This window comes from Schistosoma haematobium, chromosome 1 (genome assembly GCF_000699445.3).
Source record: "Schistosoma haematobium chromosome 1, whole genome shotgun sequence".
Lineage (NCBI taxonomy): Eukaryota > Metazoa > Platyhelminthes > Trematoda > Strigeidida > Schistosomatidae > Schistosoma > Schistosoma haematobium.
This window is the reverse complement of record NC_067196.1, coordinates 45,629,920-45,652,920: the sequence shown is the minus strand read 5'-3', so window position 1 is coordinate 45,652,920 and position 23,001 is coordinate 45,629,920. Positions and strand designations below refer to the sequence as shown.

The following is a 23,001-nucleotide window of genomic DNA, read 5'->3' as shown; positions in this document are numbered from 1 at the left end:
TTATTCAAAAGACTAGTGACTAAGTCAGTTACCAGAAATGACACTAATCTGTTTGGAAAAGGTAAACATTATCCGCCAAATTAAACCTTACTAGTCTAAAATAAACCACTTCCATATGAATTCTACCTTATTAATTCATAGGTAAATATCGGCTTTCTAAGTGCCCCCAAATACCCTGGTATGCCTGAGAATGGGGAGAGTCAGCTCTTCTCAAAATGCTCTCACATGGCGACGCGTATACGGCCTCTGCCAGGGAAGTCCTACTCACTGCCTTCTCGCGGCAGGGGTGTTGTTTACGAAGTTGAGAGGACGAAAATTGAATGTTCGGCGCTTTGGCCGGGTTGGTGGACACGGGGGATTCACCTAGAGGAGTTGGGAAACCCTGATTCCAAACAAATGGCGCACATGGGCTCCAGGATCCTGAAGGAACAGATGGTGTGTGAACCAATTACTGGTAGCCGGCTACCATGGGACTGCATATCCTTACGTTGTTCCACTGCCTTGGGGATCAGATCTTTGGGTCGAAGGCTCCAGGTGTGGTCCCCTAAGAAAGCCACCTGCTTCGGTCTGGGCACCCGGGTAATATCACAGCCCACGTACAAATCAAGTGACTTGTGTGGCGCATATGTATTCGGTGCCCCTTTGTACCAACATTTATATGTTCAAATAAGTAAATGAATTTTCTGAGAAATTACTATTATTCAAACAGAGTCCAGTCTAAGTTTTTATACATATGATTTAGAGTACTCATTTTATTTCGAACTCACTGCTAATAGTTTACGTAATTCGTGGTAGAGATCATAAAGGTCTTCCCATGTGTTTTATTATGTCGCTACTACGAGTTGATGTACTAATACCGAATAAGAGTTTGTGTAGATATTTCGGAAGTCATGTTCATATCATCCATTTTACACCCTGATAATTCCCACCATCTACAACCTTTTTTAAATACAAAATTAAAATACAAGAATAGATTGATTGTTTCGGCATACACTTAGTCGGGTACATTTCGTTTTGATCACCTCCTATTTTCACACTTAATGCACGAATAAACCAGCAACGATGTCACAAACTAATTACCTATCTGCTATTTTCATTTCGCCTTAGCGTTGACGAGTAATTGTTGGTCTGGACGCAACGTAGACGAAATGAGTAAGGTATTCATGCTACTGAAGTCGTGGTTTTAAGTTGACACTAATTGGGTTATATGAAATACACGTTTTATGTCTGACATAACTCACTCATTGTTTCCATCAGTTGTGAGCTATCGTTTTGTGATAAAAATTGTCTAACACAGACAGAGGTCAAACATCTTCGACTCCGGGGTCAGGTTTTATAGATGTTAAACAAAACTGTTTACATTACACACCATTACACAGCTCACCCTTTGAGAGGTATCTTTATGGGACGATATAGGCTGAGATTATCATAAAGCAAGCTCAGATTCATCTGTCACGCCACTATCAGATATATATATATATATATATATATATATATATATATATATATATATATATATATATACTGTTTTCCTTACGCGCGATTCGTCCTTTATTTTAGAGATACTGCTTGTTGGTTTGGGCATCACTGACCTTTGAATTCGAAGTTTGAACTCACATAAATGATTTTTGAGCACTTAATCAGTATTATTAACCTACATAATTAGTATGGTTAACGTAGCTCTGATTTAAAAACTCATATATGGTTACCGAATCATATTCTGTTTCCTTTATTGACAATATTTCATCAAAGGAAATCAAAAAGTTCTCAAAGGAAAGCTTATCAACAAATTGTCTATTTTCTCTCATTTTGAAATACCAATAGAAAGACTACGTTTGTCGAATTCCTATCTACCTAACTCGCGGTATGGCTCGTTCACGTGTTCGATTAACAGGGAAACTTACACTAAATAAGAAAGAATTAGAGTGTGTCGAATCAGCTCATCATGTTATAGCCGAATTAATTACAAATATTGCTCATATGTCTCATGTTGGTTATAAACCATCAGATCCTCTTCTCCGTGCTCATTTCGATAAACAAAACTCTTCAACGAATATCCCCGAATCTCTCCGCGTCGTACTTTTTGATCGATTTGGTGACTTATCATTCAATCCCGAGAAAGCAAATATCCTGTCATTGGTGACGCTGATTAGACTACCAGGTAAACCGTACAATCTGTTTAGTTATATGATACTTTTTAGAACTTCCGTGTCAGTGTTAGTTAGTACTAAAATGAATGTTGTTTAGGGTTTATAGAAATGCAATAAATATTATAATAAGTGGCGTGTTTGGATCAATAATTGTTTTAGCTATATACAATATAAAAAGGCTTCTAAAATGTAGTGGTGAAAAATCGTAGGCGCTCACGTGCCGAAATAACTGGGCACAGGTGAGTGATAATAAGTAATGAGTTAAAATAAGTCAGTTTTTGGAATGAAATTGCAAATTGGAAAATGGTCGAAAAATATTGCGGTGAAGAAATGAAAAGGAGTCTAATGTTATAAAAATAAGCTACGAACACAAACCAGGTTTCATGGGTTCAATACCTGTAGCTTTAATGTTTCAACACATTGTTTCTTATTGTGATTTGATTTGCCGTATGATAACTTACCTTAACTTTTACGGATAAGCCAGACAGTCATGAGATTTATTTGCATATTTGCTCCTGTGTGTTCTAATTGTGAAGAGATCTAGTCCTAGTTGTTATTTTTCCCAAACTTCTACTGTTTATTAAACTTTGTTGGTTCATGCGATTTGTTTTGATTTCATTATGTTCCGTGAATCCCCTGATTGGGAGCGTCATAATTGAAGGTTGTTGATTTATTATTCTAATAGTATCTGTATTTACCGATCTTCATTGTAGCCTTTGGAATGTTCCGGTTTTCTCTTGAATATATCGAATATATCTAGTGTATTTAAATCTCGAAACTTCTATGTTCCGCTTCTAAGCAAACATCTTTAACATTGCCTTTCCTATTCTTATCGATAACATCGTGAAATTCGACTAAACGACCTTACTAATTTGCAAATTTCTACTGCTAAACTAAAATATGATTATAAACTAACTACTCTTTAGAGTTTTGTTGGCTGGAAGCACCACTTTCAGGCACCATGTACGGCATTTTGCGTCCTTGGTATTACATTTAATGCCACCTTCTTGTGTACATGTTACCAATAATTAGTTAATCAGTCATACACAACATAGGACCTAGCGCGTATGTGCATTAGTCCGAGTTGGTACATCACACTAAGATGACGGTATGAAAATATCAGGACATCCCCGATAAGGGAAATAGTCATAGTATTAGTAGTAGAAACGACGAGAGGAGGCACGGGAAGGTTTTGAGGCTAAGGATGTAAAGGGTGACGAAAAGTAAATGCATTTGCGTGTCGCAGTCGATCCTGGGCAGTTTTATCCATCGTTTTCCACTAGTGGTTATGCTAAATTTGTAAACCCCAACCAGGTAGTCTACACCTATCTACATGAGTTGGTTCAATTATCAGTGACGTCATGGGCTGATGCCAAGTTTTAGTTTGGCCGCCTCTGTCTTTCATCTAACCTACTTCTGGACCAATGTTGCCCATCGAGGTAGGAGGCGGTTGGGCACACGTGACACATGTCCTAACCATCTCAATTGATGAAGACACACCACTCCATTGACCAACTTACCATCTTCGTTTGCAACCTTAACTCTAACCTCAATATATTGTGTTTTCAACAATTACGCGCAGTGTTTCAAAGATACCTACGTAAGTCCTTCGTTGTTGGTGACGTTTCATATCTATAAGCTAGAATAGATCGAATCGCCACACAGTATGCTGGTCCTTTAGTTGTGACATCGACTTCTGCTCAATGAGATAATTATTTATTAATTTATTCATGTATTTCGACTAGTTTCTGCCTCTGTGTAATTAAATTAATCTATCATACCTACCCATTTTCGTTACACCAACTTATTTTTATTTATTTATTTTTTGAATGGGGATTTGTGGAGATGGTAGTAATTTTGACAGTTAAATTCATGAGTCGATCTAAGCTAGATCACCATTGAAAGCCTGGAAGCACCGGATGGCTGTTTCGTCCTGGTCAGGGACTCCTCAGCAGCTTAGGTCGACTCACTAATTTAACTGTTAACATCACTACAATCTCCACGAATCCCTATTTAGATAACAATCATGTGCTCATTAGTAACTATCTTCAAGATGAATTTCCTGAAATTCTAATGAGAAGCCGTGACCAGTTGTGTCCAATCTGTGTCGGGTGTAAAACAGTTGTCCATCAGTAGATGTAGGGTTGCACAAGATCATGGGTTGGTTGAAGTTCATGCGCAAGACCGAAGGTTCCGGGCTCGAGTCCCCCTTGCGGAATCGTGGATGCGCACTTCTGAGGGGTCCCATACCAGGACGAAACGACCGTCTGATGCTTCCAGGTTTTCACTGGTGATCTAGTTTAGATGGACTCACGAATTCAGCTGCTCAAATTCATTTATTTGTTAAGGTCTTATCAATGAATGCGAGTATCTCAGTGTTATGGTTGTTAGGTAATGTTTTCTTAGGGGGAATAATGTTACGTGGTTCTGATCTGTAGTAGATTCCGATAGTGCTAAAGTCTTTATCGTGTATGGTTAACATTTTATTGTGGTAGAGCGTTAAGGTAGTGGTATGGTTTTTTAAAGTGCGTAAGAAGATTAGATTGGGAAAGACGTGTACAATTAATCTAATGTTTCTTGTCAACCACGGCTGATCGATCACAAATCAGAAATGATATTCCGCTTTTTGAACACAAACCTGACGATCAGCGTTTTAATTATGTTTCATCGAAATCATAAAACGACCAATGTTAGACCATCATTGAAGGCTTGGAAGGGCTGGGCCATCGTTTCTTCCTAGTACGGCACCCCTCAGCAGTAAGCATCCACGATCGTGCACGCGAACGCTTGACCTCTAAACCACTGAGCCAGCGTCCTACAGTGTTAATGTTTAACTTCAATCAATCCACGATTTCAATTATGCTCCAATCAGGTGAATAAGACCCTACCTTTCACTGTGTAAGTGGCTAAGAATCTCTGTTAGTCGATCAACTTTCAGGGACACAGAAATCTCGTATGTTCATGAACTCTATTCGTGCTCTTCCATTTTTCTACCTTTACCAACTAATTTTTACTTATTGTACACATTTCCAGTCACTGCTGTGTAGACGTTTACTTTCATCTTAAAATTACTAATCAACAGCATGTAGGTATCTGTTTTTCGTAGTTTAACCAAGAAGTGTCTCGTTCCTCTGGTCGTAAGTTAATGGTACGAAAATTCATAGGTCACATTTTAACATATTATGGTCAGATCTGGTTTCACTGCGACTTGAGACTGATTTATTTAGTTATCTCTTTTTTGAAAACCTGAGTAGGATGTTTCGTTTATTTATTTATTTATTTGAACGCATAAATGTTGGTACAAAGGGGCACCGAATACATATGCGCCACACAAGTCACTTGATTTGTACGTGGGCTGTGATATTACCCGGGTGCCCAGACCGAAGCAGGTGGCTTTCTTAGGGGACCACACCTGGAGCTTTCGACCCAAAGATCTGATCCCCAAGGCAGTGGAACAACGTAAGGATATGCAGTCCCATGGTAGCCGGCTACCAGTAATTGGTTCACACACCATCTGTTCCTTCAGGATCCTGGAGCCCATGTGCGCCATTTGTTTGGAATCAGGGTTTCCCAACTCCTCTAGGTGAATCCCCCGTGTCCACCAACCCGGCCAAAGCGCCGAACATTCAATTTTCGTCCTCTCAACTTCGTAAACAACACCCCTGCCGCGAGAAGGCAGTGAGTAGGACTTCCCTGGCAGAGGCCGTATACGCGTCGCCATGTGAGAGCATTTTGAGAAGAGCTGACTCTCCTCACCCTCAGCCGTACCAAGAAATTTAGGGGCAGGATGTTTTTTACAATCTAACTGGCAGACTTATAGTTTTGTCGTTAGATGCAACCGAACCCATCTACGTCAATGCGATGTTAACCTATGTAAAAATAGGTTGGAAGAAGGCTAGTAGCGGTCAGACCAAAATGTGGCATCAGTCTATGAAGTCACTGACAATTGAACTGAGCCATGTAGGTAGGTATAGAATACATGGTCGTGACAGCGTGATTATCGTAACTAGTAGTTAGAGACTTTGAATGTCGTTGGCAAAATCGTTTGCAAGGGCACATATGGATTTACTCTTTGTCTTCCCCTGAGTTTCAGGTTTCTAAATTCCTCATAATCTTTTTATTTCACTAACTTACATTTTCTTCGTCTTTTTGTAGAGTCCATGTTTCCAAATTCCTCAACCATTTTCTCACTATTTGTGTTGTGTTTTCTTGAATCGTATCCTCGATGCCCAATTTTTTCCGTTACCACTGATACTATCTCAACTACCCTGGACTTTGTCCTTAAAATTTCATTTTGTTGCGTCACTGCGGTTCGGCGAATCGAACCAATGTACATAATTACCGAGTTCTACGTTTCGTTCGATTGACTATTTGAAATTAGAATTCATACTAATAAGCTCTTGGTTTTAAATCTCAAAAGGTGTTTTTTTTCACTTAGGATTAAGAAGCAGCTTTTTCTGCGTTGTGTAATTTTAGCGGAATATGGATTGTGTTGGAGCACATTGATCGACCATTTCTTAGCTAATTAGCGCCAGCAGATACTTGGAGAAAGCTTCTTGTTTAAAATTCCAAATATGCTAACGTATTTCTTTTTATATTTCTTACTCCCATTCTATCTTGTTTGTGTGAAATATAATTGCGTTCCTGTTCAACCGTGTTCTGGTTTGAGGACTTATCGAGTGAAGTAAAGTGTTCTAATAACACTTAGCAATTAGAACAGCTGGGTCATAATTAAAGAGATCATAACGTGTATAATCAAAGATAATCTAATATACGTTTACCGGTTATTGAATATATGTTGTCATTAGTACGTTCTCACTACACGTATTGCATTTTATTCGTTTTATGTCCTTATCAGTTATAACCATATAAGATGCTCATTTTTGTCTGTGAAAATAGTCTCATTTGGTGGCCGTTTTATATTGTATTGATGGATAGTTAATTTTGGGTTAGACAAAATAAAGACAATGCACGGGAAACCGTTTTGTTTTCTACGAAATTGTTTAATATAGCTTCGTATTCGTAGTTGCTTTACATGTAGTTGCCTACGATAAAAGCATCAGTTTACCTTTGATATATCCGTTCATCAGATGTCTGTTGAAGAATATAGTTTATTGTTCATTTGAAGTCAATATTTTCCTCAGTTCCGATAATCGAGCTTTCCAGATTGTTTTGCACCTCAGCGTGTATTCACCAGTTTACTTGTCCTTATGGAGCATGCTGTAGCGGGTCCACAAACTGTGCCCCTTCCAAGCGCTTATCCCGAAACTACCTAGCATAGCTATCCACAGGTAATTGCAAATCGGCTATTATTTCCAAAAACTGGGGTTAATTCTGATTTGGTTATTTATTCTCTGATGAAGTAGCTTACACTAAGTCATGAAATGTCAGGAAACCTAATTTTTCTACTCACTGGGATATTACAAGTATATCATTTATTTATTATTTCCATTGTTGAAGATATGGTCATATACGTCCACCGGAATGTTCATATGCAATTATTCACTAAGTTTGAATAATTTGTTCTAAAGAAAGCTGGATGAAAAATCTATGCACAATAGAGGCTTTGGCAATTAATTAATCAAATCCTGGTCTTTGTGCTCAGAAGCGGTGTCCAATCTCCCATTTTACTGTAGTCCTAACACCTCTTATTTTATAAGTTGTTATTGATACATCTTTTTCTCTCTTTATTTGTTAAGTGGACAATCTCTCACATCTCCCTCTTAAATATTTCTATTCTTATTACACCGACTATTACGCAACTTTATCAGACACTTGGAATTTTTGGCTAACTTTTGACACTTCAATCAATCACTTTATACCTTTCTGTTTTATTATAGACTGTTTTGCATAAAATAACCAGGAATACGGTTGTACAACTTTTGTAATCGATATCGTCGGAAAGCAGATTTTCTCCGAACTGTCTTTATTTTGTACTAATATTGTCAAGATTAGAACGAATAGTTTGACAGAAATTGGGCGCCGAGTATAGAGAAGTCATTATATGTGAGAATTATATTTGAAATAATCTCAGCTATTATTACCCTGAAGAAGTCCAGACAAGTTAACTGGACGAAACGTTGGAATTATTTAAATTTCAATCACTGAGATTATTTGAAATATAATTTTCACATATAATGTCTTTATTTTGCTTAATTTCGGGCTCAAGATAGATGCTTATGAATTAGAATAATAATTCCGATAGAACAAGTTGCCGTTAAATCTACACGTAATCCTTGTTTCTGACATAACTACTAGAGATCATGACATTCAGTTTGTTCTCAACCTTAAATTGCAAATTACATGGTATATCTTATGATTGTGCAAGATACTTTTAAATGTTAATGCTGGATATATTTTATGTACCTTATCATTTTAGATTATACTATCGATTATGAAGCACTCAACGCACTTCTAGAGTGGTCTGTTTGCCGAGATACTGGAATTTCAACAGCTGATGATAATTTGTCCACGCATGTTAAACCTGTACATGGTATTGTGCCTAAATGGCGAATTCGATTGAGTCAAATACCTGAAGACAATTGGGTTGGTTTGGTCGTCAAACCTAATCACTTACCGGATAGTGATCCTGGTATGTTTTCTATCTCAAAGGTTAGTTCGGAAACTGCTTCAAGTCCTCTTCCGGAAACCCTTGCTTCCAAACTTGGTGATGTTCAAAATGTCAAAGGCGCTTCTTCTCTAACTTATTCTGACTACTATAGAATTAAATATCAACAGATGAGAAACATATCTTTCACAATAAATCCATCACTACCATTGTTTGAATGTCTGAGAATAACACGTCATCAAAATTCGACTCAAGTTAGTGCGGGTCTAAGGAAAAATAAAGCATCTATCAAACCATCAGTGTTCCTATCTGATGCTTGTTTAGTGCATCCATTGTCATCATGGATTTGGTTCCAAGTTTCCTTGATACCAACAATTCTCTACCAAATGTCACGAGCGTTACTAGCCTCACAACTGTTCACAGAGTTGAATTATGAACTGAAAAGTCCTCAACCATTCTCTCAAATTAGAATAAATTCATTAACTCTAAGCAATGATTCACTTTCTCATACAACCATACTTGTCCCTGATCGTTTAAGTGTTCCTGTTTTTTTGAATGGTGAACCAATGGAAAAAAATATCTTTGATTTTGAAGTGGATGAAACAACTTCAGAAATAGATAAACAATTGGATAATAAAGCCTATAGTGAAAGTTTAGGGAAATCTACAATTTGCCCTCACCCTAATAATCTAATTGAACCAACTACATTACTCGGAGCTCGAGATGCAGTAGATCTTGAACGTTTAGAATTTTATGGCGATTCATTCCTGCATTTTATATCTACATTATGTGTTTATGGCACCAATCCACAAGATGCTGACGAAGGGTGTTTAAGTTCCAAAAGAGGTTCACTTGTATCGAATGCTCATCTCTGCGATATTGCTTGCGACTTGAAATGGTATGAATATTGTACCGGTCAAACATTTTCGCCACCAGAACACTTTTTACCCCCATGCTACTCTGTTGCGTCCGAGGTTAGTGACAAATTAAGGTTTTTTCAGTGTTTCTTTACTTACGTCCCAAAAATTTCACTTATTTGTTCTTAATTTGCTTTATTGAATATATTTATATTCAATAAAGAAAATTTTTTGCAGTTCTTTACTTCACCATATTATATAGCTTCCATTTTCTTATTTTCAAGTATTTTCATATATTATTTCCCGATTGGTACATAATGAAGTCTGTTATTTAGCCACGTATTCTTTTTTTGTGTACTCTTACGTGTATCCCTTTAAACACACTCATGGATTTTTTTAAATATAAATTTTATGTTAGGTGAATTGGGAAGTCGCATTCCATCACATTGAGCGTAGGCCCAGTTATATTTACATTTTAACAAACAGGACAACTGAAACCTTTGACAGTGAGGAAATAGAACTCAACCTTTAATTAGTTATCTTCTTAATTTCCTTAGTCTCATCTATCAACTTCACTTGATTGCCCTCTGTAGTTGAATTTCTATCAAAAATAATACTCGAAATAATTTTATTTGGTACGGGTAAAGTTCCTTCTCATTTGTTCAGGAAGTTTTAGGATCTTCATAAAACAGACTTTGAAGTGTATCAACTGTTAGTCAGACCAGGTTATAGTCCGGTTTGAATAAATCAGCGAATAATAATAGTTACGCCTATTCACTGATGCAACTATTTGTGACTGGGAATCGTTCATAGTGCAGTTAAAAAACATAAACCATGTTTCAGTTATGACTGTGAACACTACTTTCTTTTCGGTACTTTTCATATTTTACTCTCAGTAAAACTCTCCTGTTGTTACGTTAAACTTTTTGAGTACAAGTCATCCAAGAATAAGTTTGTATGCATTCGAATCTGTGTTTTATGTGTATTCGACAATAACTACCACCGTTGATTTGCCCTTCAGCAATTATGGTAGGTCTTACCATATGTGTATGCTTCTTGGGACCGGTTTCGGTTCACAAGACGTTCCTTTAAAATGTATATGCCTAGATAAAATTGGCACGATATGTATTAGAAATAAATCTGTGGGTCTAAAATTTAGTAAAAAGCACTTCAAACTTCATTTATTTATTTGATGTTAAAAAATTGATGGATAGATTATTGGACCTCATTACTAGAGTAAATCATAATTCAGCAACTTTTTTAGGTAGCTGACCATATTGTCTCTCGTTCAGATAGCTGATCATCAACATGCTTATTTGATCAAGATACTTTCTTTTATTTCCGTGTTTGTATTAACATAAACGTAGATCAGTCATATTCACGTAGTGTTAATTTCATCTGATTTCTCTAATCCGTCAGCACCGAGTTTGACTATTCATTAGATAAATGCTCAGTAATTTAACATGGAAATAATATTTTCTTTTTCATGCGAACATTCTCAGAAACATTCATTGTTAACATTGTTCCAGTTTATATAAGTTGATTTAAGTCTAGAATAAGGACAATGGGGAGATGCTTTTAATATGAAGTGGATGTAAAACGGTTGTATGGATCAACGATGAATGCACAACAGCACTTCGACGATGATAATTACATGAGGCTGAGAATTGAGAAAGCAAAATTCTTTAAAACTTTAAGGCAGTTATGCAAGTAAACATCACAGTGTGTTGTATATTATTGTAAAAGTATCCAATTAGAATAAGTGTGGATTACGTGGTATTGCTGCATTACAAAGGTTAAAGTAATATTAAGTGTGAAAAGAAGAAACTAATATTTGTTGTGGCTATACCACAATGCCACAACAATTATGATATGGTTCACTTGGTATTATTTTACTTGAATCTTCCCATTGATGTTTTAGGACTGAAATTGATCAGTCTCTTATTGGCATATGTTCATACTGTGCGTATGTCTCGATATTGCCTTAATTTACAAGCATTATAAGCAAAGATGGATAGTGGCTAGCAGTGGAATCCAGGACGCGCGTTTCGTCCTGTTTGGGACTCGTCAGCTTGTAAATTAAGGCAATATCGAGGCATTCGCACAGTATGCACATATGCCAATAAGAGACTGATCAATTTCAGTCCTAAAACATCAATGAGAAGATTCAAGTAAAACAATAGCGAGTGAATTAAACTTCACCCCCATTGCACAAGCAAGTGGCTATCAGGACTCAGTAACTAAGTGGATAACGCGATGGCGTTTAAAGCGAACGGTACTGAGTTCGAGTCCCAGAGTGAACATCAACTCTGAGATGCAGGTAGATCCAGCTGACGAGTCCCAAACAGGATGAAACGCGCGGCCTGGATTCCACTGCTAGCCACTATCCATCTTTGCTTAATTATGATATGAGTTGACCATGACAGACTGTGTAAATGTACCTCCGTTACCATGCAAAGATGATTTGTATGAATGACTAGAAGTCATACCTTTTCTTTGAATAATGGTGGAACTACCTAGCTGGTTGATTTAAAAATAAAAGAGGTGTGGTTCAAACCCTCAAACAAACAGTTGAAGCTCATGTATGTTAACTAATAGATCATCACTGTAAACAAAGATATCAACTTGACCAATGTGTTTTGCCGTTCGATTCATAAGGCATACTCAACCTACTATGAAAAAGAGTAGACTAAACTTTGTAAGGAAGTTCCCGAACCGAATAACAATGCACATAATTCATGAGTGTATTTTCGATTATCCTTCTAACTTTGAATACATGGATACATGGACTGAGACTTTGAATATGGACATAAACGATTTCCTACAACACCGTGTTTTAGAATTTCTTATCTACCATTGAACTCCAAAATGGCATGTGAAAAAAGGCGCGTGATATACCTAGACTCACCCAGCCTATCGTTTGATAGATATAGTCAATCGACAATACACTTTTCACCTTCAATGTGACAACGACGCTGGTTACTCAGAGCACATTTGACCAGTTAATATTGATTAATTTCCTACCATTTAATTATTTTGTGTATTTTTCCTTTATAGGCTAGTAAATATGATCCACGTCTGTATACTCGTTTAACAGATAAATCTTTGGCAGATATGATTGAAGCACTTATAGGATGTTTCTTACTACGTTCAGGACTATATGCTGCATTTAATTTACTTCATTATTTTCAAATATGTCCTGTGAGTTGGAGCACCCTAAAAAGTGATAAGCATTACAAAGTTGAAGCTCCATGGCACTTTTTTTTACAACCAAAATTATATTCAGAACTAAACTATGGGAATGCTTTCAATCCTTCATCTAGATCCTTACATATTTCGAAGGAAATTATACTGGAATTAAATCAGAGGTTTTTTCAGTTACAAGAAAAACTAGGTTATGGTTTTAAAAAAATTGAATTGCTTGCGGAAGCTGTGACTCATCAGTCATCATCTAATAGACAATATTGGGGGAATTATCAAAGGTACGATGAGTTACATAAGCTACAACTATCCCTACATAATTTAATGTATAGTTTCACATAACATGATTTGGCAAATTGTTTGAAGCATCTCATTTTCACATTATATATGTATAATTTTTAAATTGTATAAAATTTACATTCAAATGAACTACACAGAACCTTTATTTAAACGATTATTTATATGCTTCATTCGTTCAAATTGATTAGTTAAGTTTGTGCTTAGGATTAAAGTTCTACGTAAGAATTTGAACTATCATAGACATTTCTCTTACAGGATAAGCATAAAAATATATTGACTGATCAAATCATAATATTGAATCCATCCGGGCTTTTTTAATTCAGTATAGTATGTATCAAATAATAATACGTTAGAAAAAAAGACAATAAAATACCCGGCAAATGCAAGTCTAGTGAAAGTCTAATCACTAGTTATATTGAAATTTTAAAAAAATGAAATTTTTTTAGTAGACAACTGTTTTCAATAACTTTATCATCAGTCTCTACAGTTATAAGTCCATAATTATCGTGATATTTTACAAAGGTCAAAATAAGGCATGTATTAATGAATTTGACGATATTGTGTGTTAAAATTGGTGAACGTTTGCATCTGTTACGATATATATACTTCAAAATTGTGTTATTTGCAAATTACAAAGGTCATATGATAAGGGTCAAATGATTCAGAATAGTGTCAAGTCACAGTGTAATAGTAATATAACAAGAAGGAAACTGAAAAAGAATTGTGTGAATAAATGCATATTGAAATCTCAAAAAATAAAATACTTGTTCTTTTGAAGCTTCTGATTGTTCATTATGTGCGTGAATATTTGCTTCTTAAAGTTTCCTTTAACGATATCTATACAATTCACTGAAATGTCACAAGTGTTATCGTATTGCAAATATTTTTGTTATCATGGATTGTTTATCGTTTGCAGGGAAAACGAATTTACTGCATATTAATTCAGACCGTACTTTGTAGAGAGACGGAAAAAATATGACAAGTCTGCAATAATACTGTAGATCATTAATAAATATTACTTCATACGAGTACACTACTCTTTGTTATAATTTGTATTCGATATATTCAACTATTAGAATCAGTTTTTAGTTCTAAGACGATTTGTATAGTAGCTTCAAACCCACTCAGGATTACTTTTGTCTAAACTAGTTTAAGGCTCAATTCTTATTCAATATCCTATAAATTACTTTGCACTAGCACAGACGAATAATCCTCAATATATGTTAAGTGTATGTACATGTGAATATATGTCTGTTTGCTGATCTGCCTATTGTACCAAAGTATTGATATATAAACTCTATCCAAAACCGACATACTGATTGGACAATAAGTAAGATCTAAATTTAATCCATTCTTTTACAATCATATGTCTATTAATCTGTATCCCTGAAATATAACATTCCCAAAGCATTTCTTATTATCTCATTGTCAAGTGAACTTTTTACAGAACAGGATAAGAAAATGTACAAAATTGATCAGGGGTCGAGTACGAATAAATTCAGATATGTTCACTAAATATGATATAATTTGCTACATTTGTAAGTTTACATTTGGTAAGGTAAACAACCGCAGCAGAAAAATATAGTACATGTAATTACGGAGAGAAAAAGTCTATTTTTTAAAAGTGAAACTGTACTGTCCTGTTTCTTGAATAAATTATTCATTCTTTTTTTTTCGATTTCACGCAACGGTATTTTTAAATTTCACCAATTAGTTTGTTTGATATTAAACCATGATGTTTTTCCTTACAAACATAATTTTACTTAGGTTTTGATGACTTTTCATTTTCGTTATTTTATATATTTTAGATTTTATGCTTATTATTATTTTTTTATTATTATTACTACTCTTCACTTGACATACTATCGTCAAATGGTTGTCCTTTTAAAAAAAATTTATCGCATCAAAGGTTAGAATTTCTTGGCGATTCCATTTTGGGCCATATTATAAGCAACTATCTGTTTCAAAAATGTCCTCACTCATCCCCAGGTTAGCTTATTTTTAAACTATTTATTTTCACTTCAGATGTAAATGTAACGAAAAGTTTCAAAAATATTTTCAATATATAACTAAACGTGTAAAACTATTCCAGAGAAACGAGAGTTTAGATTCGTCATAGATTTACTAATAAAGCCTTTCCTTAAAGTCGTACACGGCAATTTATATGATGGTCAAAGATTAAGCCTGATTGCCCCGACCGTTGTTGCTACCTTGACGTGGTGGTCGGGCTTGCCTATCGTGATGAAGCGACCGAGCTATACTGGCTGGAACAACTGTTCCTCAAGGTCCTACCATGTCAGACAGGTCGGTTGAAGAGCGGTAAGACTAAAAGCAACAAACCCAAGGTCCGAAGGCGAAGTCGTACTGCTGACTGTACAGAGGTGTGACAACAGTAAGGTGTTTCCTTCAAGCAACCAGCATGACAGCGATGCTGCCTTCCCACAAGGAGGGGTGGGGTTAGAAAAGGTCGACCGTAAAAATGCACACCTCGCCTTATCCCACGGATATCCGTCTCCGGCAGTAAGGTCTCAACAAGTACGGAGCTAACACGAAAATTACCCATAGGAAGGTCGTGTGTGACCGACCTCAAGCAGTTGTCCCTTGGGCACTGCGGTCACGCTCCTAGGTCACTAAGACCACACCGAATCCAATTTCCTTTTCAGGTACCTCCAGAAGAACCCTTCCACGGTGTGGGCAACCGGGAAGTGATAACCGCCCTCATACCTCTAACAGCACTCAAGACCACTGTATTCATAACCAACCTCCGTCTTCACTTTCTATTATTCCTCCTACATCGACTTTCAACTCTAAATTTCCTCTTTCAGCTTCCTCCTCAAGTGTCACCATAGCCAACGATTCTAGTGCTCAAAACACTGTCCCATGTCTACTGAAACCTCGCTCCAAACTACACATTGGAGCCTTCAACGTACGCACCCTATGCCAAATCGGTCAACAAGCTCCCTTCGCTAGAACCCTAGAATCTCGTACCATTGGTGTATGCTGTGTCTCTGAAACACACATACAGGATCCCAGTGTGGTCATTCCCTTGACCTCACCTCGTCAAAACGGAGAGCCAACGAGATACACCCTCCGTGTATCTCGTGACCCGACGGCCAGCTCTCGTGGACTGGCAAGAGTAGGCATAGCACTAAGCATGAGGGCGGAACAAGCACTGTTAGAGTGAATCCCCGTTAACAGTCGTTTATGTGCTGTTCGGCTAAACGGCTCCGTAAGAACTCGGAAGGATAGGGACACACGTCGTTGCCTTTTTGTCGTTTCTGCCTACGCTCCCACCGAGTGCAGCTCAGATGAAGTAAAAGATGAATTTTACAGAAAGCTATCTGAACTTCTTCAGAAAGCTAAACGTTCAGACATAGTACTCGTAGCAGGTGACTTTAATGCCCAGATAGGTAATTTAAACCAAACAGAAAGGCATTTAGGTGGGTATTTCAGTATTCCGGTTCAGCGAACAGATAATGGTGATCGTCTGCTGCAACTGTGCTCAGACAATCGTTTATTTTTAGCAAACACAAATTTTAAGCATAAGGAAAGACATCGTCTAACATGGCGACCCCCTACACCAAACCAACGATGGACTCAAATAGACCATATTGCCACCAGTCATCGTTGGAGAGGGTCGGTACAAGATTGTCGCTCATTCTGGAGTACCTGCTTGAACTCCGACCATGCCCTAATACGGACACGCATCTGCTTGTGCCTCACTGGACGCAAAAAAGCCACAGTAAAAAGACCCATTAGAACTGAATTGAGTAGCGAGAAAACCAAAAGTAGGTTCCAGGAACAACTGAGGTCACAATGAGGTAGTTCTGAAAACGAGGTTGACCCAGATGTTGCTTGGAAAGCTATACAAACAGCAGTGACATCTATCAGTGATTTAAACCACAGGGTTACAAAGAACCAATAGATTTCCTCTAGGTCTATTGCACTGATGGATTCTCGTAAACTCATCCCATCAGGCTCTAAACACGATAAAGAGCTTAAACAAATCAGATCTAGGCTAACCAAAAGTCTAAGGAACGACCGTGAGCAGTGGTGGGCAACGAAAGCAAAAGAGATGGAAAGGGTGGCGGCTATAGGAACACAAGACAGCTCTACAGACTAATAAAAGAAACTGGAATTAATGAATCAAGTGTAAGTCAGACTATTTCGGAAAAAGACGACACTCATCTGCTCTCGGTCCAGACGTTTAGAACGATGGGCGGAACATTTCAGAGAACCGTTCAGCTGGCCTTCAGCTACTCTACAACTACCCTCCATTCCCAGAGCACTGAAGTAGGTCCCCCAACTCTAGCAGAAGTTCAAAAGGCTATAGTTAATCTGAAACGAGAAAGGGCAGCTGGTCCAAATGGATTGGCTCCAGAAGTCTTTAAGGATGGTGGTCCAATTTTAGCGATTAGGCATACTTATCGGCGTCCGACAATGGCAGTCTTTCTTTACTTAAAAGCAGTATTTGACTCTGTAGACCGCGAGATTCTGTGGCAGTGTCTGTCATTGAAAGGCGTACCTCAGAAGTACATAAACCTTGTGAAGGCTCTTTGCTCGAACGTTACCAGTCGAGTCAGAGCTTCTGACGAACTGCCATCTGCTTTTGCAACCTCAAGTGGTGTCCGTCAAGGCTGTCCACTTTCTCCATTTTTGTTTAACTTCATCATAGACCTACTAATGGAAATAACATTCTCGTCGACTGAATTCTCGGGTATTGATCTCCTACCAGGAGGTCCACTTATCGACTTAGAATACGCAGACGATATAGTCCTGTTTGATGAAGACGCTGATAAAATGCAGTCTTTTGGTAGCACTAAGCAACAATTCCAGAATGTTTGGAATGCGCTTCTCTCCCTCTAAATGCAAGTTGTTGCTTCAGGACTGGTCTGCGTCAACACCTGAACTAAGGATAGGGAGTGAAGTAGTCGAACGCGTTGGCAACTTCACTTATCTTGGAAGTCTGATCAGCCCTAATGGGTTGTATACGCGTGGCCGTGTGAGAGCATTTCGAGAGGAAGGGTGTGCCCACCCCACTCTCGGCCATACCAGGGCATTTGGAGGCTCCTCCACAACAGTTATCTACTTTCAGTATTCTGCGATACGTTTGATTCCAAATGTGATATGTTTTTATATAGTCACAGTTGATTGTATGTAAGCATTTTTCAATACACATTATCTATTGGTTCAATGTCAATGTGTGATATCATTTTAGCCTGTCAAGTTTTAGTAGTTTTTAATTCATTAATGTTAAGTATTTGTTATATACTATTTGGTATCAATTAAATATTATCTAGAAATTACTTTTTATTAGGATAGTAAGAATAATTGTATCACTGTGTTGCTCTTGAAGAATCAGTGTATTTAAGAAAATATCGTTTTGTTATTGTTAGTTGTTCATTGTAAATATCATTGTCAAGAGCTAAACTAGTAGTTATAAAAAATAGTGACATAATTCTGATCAGGGAACTGGCTAGATCAGCGTTAGGTGGTTGATATTATTATTATCTAGTCACATAGACTAGTCGCCATACAGCAACTTGATCGTTAGAAATCCATTGGCCTAATGAATAGACAGAAGTGACACCATTAACTACTCAGGGACCAATCACCACAACTGACTGGGTTGTTTGAAAAACGGGGCTCCGACATCCTGGAATGTAGCCGTCCTCCTTACCATCTTTTAAAAGGGCCTGCATAATCCATAAAATAGCCATCTGGGGTTGTCCAGTTTCGATTGAATTCAAATTACTGACTTCCGTCATACTGCGTAGACATTTAAAAACGGATTCAAGGGCAGACGGGTTTTCGTTCAGTTTTTAGATACATTGAGCATATCTTCGCCTTCCATCAACTGTTAGAATGCCGTCATACTTATTGCAGGCCAATAATTGTACTGTTTCTTTGATATCAGAACTGTCTTCGATTCATTGAACAGAGTTGTGCTCTGGAATTGTCGGTTGGAGAAGAATGTACTCGAGAAGTTTATTAACATCTTGAAAGCTCTGTATACAAGCACCTCAGTCAGAATGAGGAAATACAACCACTTCTCATCATTTACCCATTCAAGCATGGGGGTTAAGCAACTTTGCTCAGTCTCATCATTACAGTCCAACTTTTCCACTGACTACATTCTGGAAACAGCTGTGATGTAGGTAATGGTGGTATAGACGAAGGACTCTTTGATCTTGAGTATGTCAATACTTTACTACTTTAGTCCATCTTTGAAGCTGTCGTGATGTTAATATACGTGTAAAAGGTAGGGTTTACACTGTCTGGCCCCTGCGAACTAAGGATGTTTGATGATTCTCTGTGTTTGATCGTCATTGCATCCGACGGAACGTTCACATCTGGCGACAAAATTATTTTAGTGATGTTGAGGTTAATTATAATTTATTTGTTACTCCCCGTTATTGTTTGTCATTCGAAACTTGGCTTTGATTTGTTTCGATAAATTATTTAAGCTGTTGAAAAACATTTTTAGTCAAACAATGTGTAGTTTTTCTGCTTGTACAACTGGAAAAGCGAAAAATGAACTTCATCGTTGAGCCATCTAGTTGCATTTGAATATAAATCATAATTAGTTTTCTAACATTATTGTTATATTAATAGAAATCAACAATAATTATATATGTTCTCTTCCAGGTGCATTGACCACCGCACGATCTACTGTTGTCAGTAATATTAATTTAGCTAATGTTGTTGTTGAGCATGAAATCCACCCGTTCATCGATTTTGGGAATTGCAGTCAGAAAGCATGCATTGATGATATAAAAAGTATTCATCGTCAAACCGATTCACATTTTGAACGTATTGAGGTAGACTACTACACCTCTTTTATAGCTTAATATTTTTTGCGTAATAAAATCAATATTGTTCGCTGAGTTTATTTTATAACAAATTATGTAGATGGCTTAAATGTTGCCTAGTATTCTTAGTACATTCTATTGTGGGATCATTTATTTTCTATATTAATTGAGTTGGTACAGTCATTGGATGCTAATTACCTATTTTTAGAAATCAGTTAATAAATTTCGACAATGTAATAAGAAGACGAAGATTATCAGAACTATTTGATATATTAGCGCAATTCATTTCGAACAATCTGAACACACATATACTTGTTAAGAACATTTATATATAGAAATAAAAGGTCAACTAGACTGGAAATGGCAGTAAGAAGAGACAAGGATAATAATAAGAGTAATAATAGTAATAATGTGAACACTAATTGAAACCTAATCACTCTGGCTATTATCAGGGTAATATTGGCTTATTATCCAGTGATTAGGTTTCAAGTTGTGTTCACATTATTATTATTACTCTTATTGCTATTATCCTTGTCTCTTCTTACTCCTATTTCCAGTCTAGTTGACCTTTTATTTCCATATATAAATGTTCTTAACAAGTATATGTGTGATCAGATTGTTCGAAATATGCCACCAGCAGGAAAACTGTTTAGATCCAGGGAGCACTAGATATTTGTTTTAGTCTAGGTTGGGACTCCTCAGAAGTATGGAACTGGCGATCCTTAGGTGACCCAAACTGTGACGTAAAACAACTTTGTGTCATTGTAAACTGTTGAATTAATACTACGACTAGTTGTAGTTGGCTATTCGATTAACCCGTTGTTGATATTTTGACTGAAATTTGGTTGGCTCCTGTGCGAATCGGCTCTGAAAAGTCCCAAATATGACGAAACTCTCGTTCTAGATTCCACTGCAAGTCACATTCCATCTATTCTATACTAACTTGTGATTAGTAATGTTTATATTCCACATTTAATTTTTTCTCTTATTGGCTGCATAATAGTGACATGATATCAACAATACGAATGCATTCATTCTTTGCCTTTCTATAAGTGTTGGGCGCAGTATTACTTCTTAATTACATTCACTTTTTTCTCTTTTTTTATTTCAAATTACTATTAATCTTTTGATCTTTATTTCCTTAGTTGTCTGTTTTTATTGACTTTTGTTAAAATTTTATCCTCTCAAAATGGATTTTGATTTTTTTCCAACGTAAACGTCTTCCATTCACTTACCAAGTTTTAAATAAAAGTTATATTTATCTGTTTGACTATCATGTTATGTTTTGAACCATTAAATGGATGGTATGTATTTACTAAGACCTATGGATTAAGGTTTATGTGTGCATCGATTAGGTTTATTTTGATTTAGTTTTTTGACTTAATAGAAGTGCTATTTTGAAAATCCATATTTGCTCTATAACTATTTATTTAGATGCTCTGAACGTGTTTATGTTCCACAATTTTAGTTAATTACAAAGAAGGTTTCTTCGGGGCTCAATATCAAGGTATTGGCTGATGTGTTTGAATCGATTCTCGGTGCAATTTTTGTAGACAGTGATGGTAATCATCAAGTCGTTTCTTCTATTATTCATCGATTCTTGGGTAAAACGATGAGTACGTTTTTCCTTATTAAAAATTCACGACTGTATTGGGTATCTTCGAAATGCTACTGATTTTTGAACCCTTTCTTGTTACTCTCTTACCTTTGTATTCACCTATAAATGCATGTGTATGTGTGTTAGTTATTTTAAATAACTTCATGTAGTCGAATTATAATGAAATTTATTTCCAGATTGTTGACACTCTTCAAGATTCACTTGCATACTTGAAGAAATAGATTCTGTTTCATAGTTTTCGGTTGTATGAATAAATTACCGACTCGACATACTTCAATGTTATTCATTATTGTTCGAAAAATTCTGAAGCTTCAAAGTCAATCAACATTTTCCTAGAAATAGCACTTTCATACTTACCTACTCTTCCTTACTAGTGGAGTACCGAACGGATTACGACTACAGTTATCTGCAGAAACCTCTAGGACTTCAGGTTCACTAGTTATGATGAGACATATCATAATAATAAACGAATGTCATTGTGGTGTACGCTACTGATGTCAACAGAGGTACGTAGTATGTAACACAAATCGGAAGCGGAAGGATAGGACGGGAAAATAGAAAGGAATTGTCAACTGGAAGAAACATGCAGAATGTGAAGAACAAATGATAGAAATTTGCAAACGAAGTATTCAGCATATGGTTCTTACATTTTACAGAGATACTCTGCAATTTCGTATTTTAGAAAATCAATCTGTTGTTCGCACATGTGTTTATTATTATTATTATTCTTATCATTAATGGCTTTATTCAATATTATATTTTGGTACAATATAGAATTCTCAGCACAGGGTAATTCAACAAGTTTCTTACACAGAAAACAGAAACAAAGACAAAAAAGTTTAAAAAAAACATCACATTCCTAAATTCCTTTTAAACCCAGTTTCTTGAACGAAAGTAAGCTGGATGGTATGAAAATCAACTCATGTCGTCTATCCGAGAACCGTAGAGTATTACAAAATCACTCCCCAGCTTTTCTTAAGTTAGTGACCCACTAAGCCTCAGAGAAGAGGCTGTACTAGTCGACTGAATCCTCATTGCCAGTCGATTACATGCTGCTATGTAAGAATGCTACGTCAAAGTGGGATTTAGAAAACAATGTTCTTTGCTCACCCCCCTCTATGCCCGAATTGATTTCAGTCCAGATGAAATCAAGGATGAGTTTAGCACCAATTAAATGGTCTAAAGAAAACCCGTTTGGTAAACATTGTAATGATAGCTGGAGATTACAATGTGCAAGTTAGGTTTCTATGTACTTAGGAGTCATTTGGGTGTCTAAACAGGATTTGTTGGTTCTAGGTCAGATAACGGTGACCGCCCCCTGAAATTTGAGTAGATCACAATCTACTTTCGACCAGAACCAACTTTTAGCACAGTCATCGCCAGTGTATTACCTGGTATCCTCCCCTTGCATCTCAAGCCTGGACCCAGATTGGCCACATCGCGATTAGCTGCTGCTGGCGTGGTTGTGTACAAGACTTCTGCTCCCTGTGGAATA

The 23,001-nt window shown here is 36.8% G+C and overlaps 1 protein-coding gene across 2 annotated transcripts in view; it reads left to right on the top strand.

The window, feature by feature from the left end:
* Window positions 1–23,001, top strand: part of MS3_00001378 (uncharacterized protein) — a 38,030-nt gene that overhangs the window by 4,252 nt on the left and 10,777 nt on the right. The window contains exons 4-9 of one of the 2 annotated variants that reach the window (XM_051208818.1): window positions 1,825–2,161; window positions 8,530–9,692; window positions 12,633–13,057; window positions 14,986–15,065; window positions 19,725–19,897; window positions 21,357–21,504. In XM_051208818.1, coding sequence (XP_051074222.1) covers window positions 1,825–2,161; window positions 8,530–9,692; window positions 12,633–13,057; window positions 14,986–15,065; window positions 19,725–19,897; window positions 21,357–21,504 — 2,326 coding nt within the window. Of the gene's footprint in view, window positions 1–1,824; window positions 13,058–14,985; window positions 15,066–19,724; window positions 19,898–21,356; window positions 21,505–23,001 lie in introns of both variants that reach the window. The other variant, XM_051208817.1, reaches the window with a different exon arrangement.